This window comes from Crocodylus porosus, unplaced genomic scaffold, assembly GCF_001723895.1.
Source record: "Crocodylus porosus isolate Cpor-Errol unplaced genomic scaffold, CroPor_comp1, whole genome shotgun sequence".
Taxonomy (NCBI): Eukaryota; Metazoa; Chordata; order Crocodylia; family Crocodylidae; genus Crocodylus; species Crocodylus porosus.
The window spans coordinates 14,688,556-14,693,964 of record NW_017728932.1 but is presented as its reverse complement, the minus strand read 5'-3'; the positions used below and the strand labels follow the sequence as shown (position 1 = coordinate 14,693,964).

Here is a 5,409-nt window from a genome sequence, read left to right as displayed (position 1 = left end):
GCCGCACAACCCCTCAGCACCTACCCTCGAAACACTGCCGCTATGGACCCTCAGGGCGCATGCGCATGCACAAACCCCCCTACACACCCCAAACCACCGCCGGAGGCCCAGAGGCCCCTTTGAACACCCCGCTTTGCGCATGCTCCGAAAGAGTGCACGTTGGGCCGGAGGGGGTGGGCGATTGAGGGCAGGTCGTCCCCTTGTGGTGGCTTCACGGAAGGCTCTGCGCTTGCTCCGTGCCAGCACCCGGTGGAATGCGCGCATGCTCAGGAGCTCCCCCGGCGCCAGGGAGCGCTCAGCTCATGCGCCGTGCGGGATCCCGGAGGTGTGGTGCGCCTGCGCGGGCCGCGTGCTCGGGGTGGGGGCGCAGCCGCGCTGAGGCCTGGAGCCGGCGATGGCGGCGGCGGTGGCGCTGAGGGGCGTGGGCCCATGAGGCGGAGCAGGCCCCGCGCACTCAGCACAGACAGGGAGGGGCGGCGGCGGCCCGGCCATGGCGGGCGTGTTCGACATCGACCTGGACCAGCCCGAGGACGCGGGCTCGGACGAGGAGCTGGAGGAGGGGGTGAGGTTCGGGGCCGGGCGGGAGCGGCCATGGCGGGGGCTGGGCCGACACTTTGCTGCACCTCAGCCCTTGCATCCTCCTGGGATTATCACCCTTCCCCCTCTGCTTTGTGCCTTCACCTCGGAATTTTTTTGGGGGGAGGGGGGTGTTTTGTTTTGGGTTTTCTGAAGTTTTGGGCCCAAATTATGTGGAGAGGTGTCCCATGCAGCGGTAGCAGCTTAGGGAATTTGTTTTGGGGACACCTCAGAGCCTGACTTGAGGTGAAGGTGCTAAGGGAGGATGCTGTGCTGCAGGCCCAGAGCTGAGCGAGGATCCGGTGGCGGTTTAAACTTGTGGAAGTGCTGCAGCAGGTTAGGCCAGGTGCTGTGGGCAGATGCAGTGTCTTTTATTAGACTTTATTGTTATTATTATCATTATCTTTTACTATTATCTTTTATTATGCCAAGTGGTAGTAGTCATCGTGCCTTTTATTGGACCAAGTCGTTGATAGTTGAGTTGTCAGGGGAGGGGGGGAGTTCTTTGCAAGCTTTTGGGTGTAATTGCCCTTCTTTGGGCACAGGGAGTCTCTGCTGTTCTCAGATCTCCAAGGGATGAGAGAAGCCAAAAATGTGACAGGATGTCAGTGAGGGTGAAAATAGGTGGAAATTAGGAAAACTAAAGGTAAAGAAGCAGTGGGGGGGGATGACAAGACGGTTAGGGAACTGTGTCCTCCTCATCGATTGTATCTAGGTGCTATTCTGATGTCTTTATAGGGTACTTAAAACATCCCCCTGTTTGTAACAGATGGGATGGGAGGCTATGTACAAACTTGCAAGCTTAATGCATGACAGTGCCCCTAGGCTGGTTTGGAGCTAGGGATGTAACTTCAGTCTGTTTTACTCTTTGTGTCTTTGCTCCGTGTGGTTTTGTGACAAATGGCGTCATACGTCCTAAATATAGGCATACATTTTAAATATTTTTTAAGCTTTTCTTGCTAGTTACAAGGTGCCAAACTTTATTGCTGCCTTGATAACATAGCAGGTTACCTACTGTCCTTGATGTCTGTTTGGCTGTTTAGCAATAATGATCTTTTTGCTGCTGTGCGCCATCAAGTTGAATAAAGCACCTTTTTTACTCTGGTTCAGAGATTGATTGATTGGTTTTTATTTATTTAGTTAGTTAGTTAATAGACTGCTGTAACAGTCTGATGTAGGAAGTAAACATTTCCTTGTGCATGTTGAAAGAGTTTACAGATGGGAAGTCAGTCTTCCCTGAGCTTCCAGTCTCCTCCAGATCTAGGGAATAGTAGGTATGGAAGAGTAGCAAAGGGTACAGTCTCTTCAATATACTTGTGAAAGTGCCCGTTTATGCTGAGCTAGTATTTAGCCTGCAGGAAGCTGAGCTCAATCTTCTATGTTTTCAGTGTGATGTAAAACCTTTTTCTTACTATTCATTTGGATTATTTGGAGCCCCTCACTGCCTCTGGTTGCTCTAATGCAGTGATGCTCAATCTTTTGGGGCAAGGGGCCCATCCATGAGCCAGATCAGGCTCCACGCTGCCTTTGCTTAGCCCCATATTGTGGCCCCACACTGCCTCCATCAGCCCCCAGTGTGCCCAGGTCAGGCCCTAGACCACCTCTGCACACCGATCCGGTGTGCTGTGCTGTGCAGTGCAAGAAGCTCTCCAGGGGTGTGGAAGTTGGCAGAAGGGGAGTGACAGTTGGTGCCACTGGACTCCCACTGCCAACTTTTTGGACCCCTGGAAATCCCTATGGGCCAGATGGCATGGCTGCGCAGGCTAGGGGTTGAATACCCTTGCTCTAAAGAGATGTTAAGAAAAGACACAATTTTGCTTGCCCACTGAAGGCAACATAACTTACAGTCTGTGGGAAGAAACCCTGGGCTTATACATCAGTGATCAATAAAATGCTTGGCAAAAATAGCCCTTGCATCACACCCTGAAGGCTGCCAAAACAGATTTTGATGAGCCATGAGAGGGAACAAATTCCTGTCCTAAAATCTGCAAGAATTAACTTCAGTGGATTGAACAGTAGTTGGTAGACTGCTATGATTGTACTCTGTCACTTGTGCAGGAGGAATATTTGCAGCACACTGTTGCCAGTAGTGGTGAGGGCCCAAACAGCTCTCAGACAGGATGGACAAACTAAGAGTTCTGTGGGACTGTCAGGTTCATGACACATACCCACACTCACTGTTTAGGGGAACATCAGTAATGCTGAAAATAATCAGCAAGGAAAGAAGAGCAGAATAGCAGGTGAGTGACAATGGTTTTGTATTGTTCCTCCAATTCTAAAGTGGAGAATGCACTAGAAGAGCATGAGTGTAGCATCTTGTTGAAAGTTGCCTCCAGTTAGCATAATGTGTGGTTTGGGGGAACAGAAAGATGCATAGAACCAAAAACTTAAAATCGCCAACCTGGAAATGAGCTGGGCAGAAAGCTAGTGTGGACTAGACAGTCTTGTACATAGAGCATTTTTACTCCTGAAAGCTGCACTGGCAGCAACAGCAAGAACAGCTGCAGTTACAGGTGTTGCATACAGACATGACAATCCTCAGAAATGAAACATGAGACCTTTTGACTGGAGAGTTTGCATTTAAGAAATAGTTTCCAGTTTCCAAAGAGTAGCCATGCAGGAGGACACAGCTGGTTCTCAAACTCTTGTTTGTATAAGATGACAAGAGAAGGAAGATGCATGAAGTATTTACAGACTAGCTTCCAGGATGAACAGTGTGATTTTTTTTTTTTAAACTGTTTTAAAAGTGAATTTGATGCAAGTAAAAATAAGACTTGGAAAATGAATGCATCTTTTCATAGAATGAGAGCAGTTACAGTTGACAGGAGTGCAACCTTTGCAAGAATAAGTGAGTTATTAGCTCTGTTTTGAGGAGAGAACCTTCAAGGAGGAGTAGGGAGTTCATTCTCAATGAACAGCCAATCCTTTCCCCTTTTTCTGGGTTTGTAATTACAGAGCTAATTGTGCAGTGCTTTTTTCTTATAAAATGGACATCTATGAACTGGGCTTTTCCCATTAATTGTCAAGTAGCCGCAAATGAACTTGATTTAAACTCTACAAGTAGTGGTTTTTGTGAGTTCAGGGGTTGTATTCCCTCTCAGTGCATTCCCTGCAAAATAGACTTTTCTCTGTTTATCAGGGTGTTTACCTGATTTGGAAACTATTTAGAGCTTATACTTTTCCTCGGCTTAGGTGATCACTTATGGAATAATTTTAAAAGTATTGTTTAGTTTGGTCTGCAGTTCTCAGGCTTCTGTGTGGCTTCCCCCCCCCCCTTTGGCTCCCATGAAATTTCACAAGTTGTTCATTTGATCTGGTCCCACTTCCCCAAGTCATTTGGTTCTATCAAAAGCTGATTTTTTTAAAGGGGATACTTTAACTAGATATTGGACAACGATATATACAAAAATGTACTGGAAAGCTTGCCCAGAGAATTGTTTGCAGTAATTGTGGCATTCTAGCTAATCTGTGTTTTCACTGTTTGCTGCCTTCATAGACAGGAACATATTTTCCTTCCTTTCATAATGAAGCAAATTGAAACTGAAAAAAAACAGGAGGGAAGAAGAAACGCATCAACTTTTCAAAACTAAACTGTATATTTTGGTGCAAATAGTTCCTTTTTATATCAAAATGACTGAACCTTCATAATTAACGTTGGCATCTATTGGTGCATCTTGTGCAATTATGGTCCATAACAGCCTTTAGCATGGGACTAATGCTTAATTACCTTGTTAGAAAGGTGTTGGCTTATTTACAGTATACAATAATAAACCCTCAGTCTCTTCTAGTTTGTGACTAGGTGAAGTGGGATTCATATAATCTTTTCAGTAATAGCTTTAATTTGCATAATTATGAAAAAGGAACTTTGAAGTCTTATGTGAAAACAGGTGTGAAAAATGCAATACAATAGCATTTTTGCACAGTTTGGCATTGGGCTTGTTTCTACAAGTACTGATAATCAGCTAACGGTATAGTCAGCTAAAAAGTAGTGGATCCCTCTCTCTGCCTTTGTGTGATTCTTGGGAATTTTGCAGCTTTTGGCAGATTTTCATGAAGGCTCTTCAAAGCCCATCAATTTGCTGTTGATTTGTTGCACATGATTTCTACACTAGTTTCATTAAAATTTTAAAGAGCTAAAACTGTCAACCTATGTGAGTTTGTTTTTGTATTGTTAAACAAAATGTCAGTAGCAAAATATCATTGTCCTGCTTTAAAAGATCAATTTTATAATTATAAGCATTCTTTTTTTTTCTTAGGGTCAGTTAAGTGAAAGCATGGATCATGGAGGAGTTGGCCAATATGAACTGTAAGTTTTTACTAGAAAGTTACTTTGTGAATTGCAGATACTATGTCTCCAATTTCATGGACTAATTCATAAAATTTAAATAAGTATGTGTAGTACTTTTAGAATTTTAGCGGTTTCTGTTAGTGTGATTGATGTTCATGTTACATTCTCTATAATTAAAGTTTATTAGGTGCATCTTGAGAGAGCTCCTAGTTTTGTTTGTTGCAATAGTAAAAATATGTAGATTCTTATACATTGTTGCAAAGCCTAAAATCTCTTTGTGGATTCAGGTTTTGAAACTTCCCTCTATTACAGGGTGTTAAATTCACCCTGGGCTGGATCCATCTTCCCAGGATGGATCTATGGGCCTGCAGTCAGTGTGTGTGTGTGTGTGGGGGGGGGGGGGGGGATACAGCCAACAAGAGACAGACCACAAACAAAGAGCACACCTCGACTGCTCATGCTGTGTGTATGCGTGTGTGAATGTGCGCAAAGTATATGTGCGTGTGTGTATACATGCAGTGCCTATGAGTGAATTTGAATGTCTG

The 5,409-nt window shown here is 44.8% G+C and overlaps 2 protein-coding genes across 3 annotated transcripts in view; one reads left to right on the top strand and one right to left on the bottom strand.

Annotated features, from left to right (window-relative positions):
- The window catches only part of TUBD1 (tubulin delta 1), a 12,100-nt gene extending 11,962 nt beyond the window's left edge, over positions 1-138 (bottom strand). The window contains exon 1 of one of the 2 annotated variants that reach the window (XM_019545689.1): positions 25-138. The gene's annotated coding sequence lies outside the window, so the exon portion shown is untranslated. The remainder of the gene's footprint in view (positions 1-24) is intronic. The other variant, XM_019545688.1, reaches the window with a different exon arrangement.
- Positions 139-366: 228 nt separating this feature from the next.
- RPS6KB1 (ribosomal protein S6 kinase B1) overlaps positions 367-5,409 on the top strand; it is a 20,020-nt gene continuing 14,977 nt past the window's right edge. The window contains exons 1-2 of the mRNA XM_019545687.1: positions 367-562; positions 4,833-4,882. Of these exons, the coding sequence (XP_019401232.1) occupies positions 491-562; positions 4,833-4,882 (122 nt within the window). The 5' untranslated portion in view covers positions 367-490. The remainder of the gene's footprint in view (positions 563-4,832; positions 4,883-5,409) is intronic.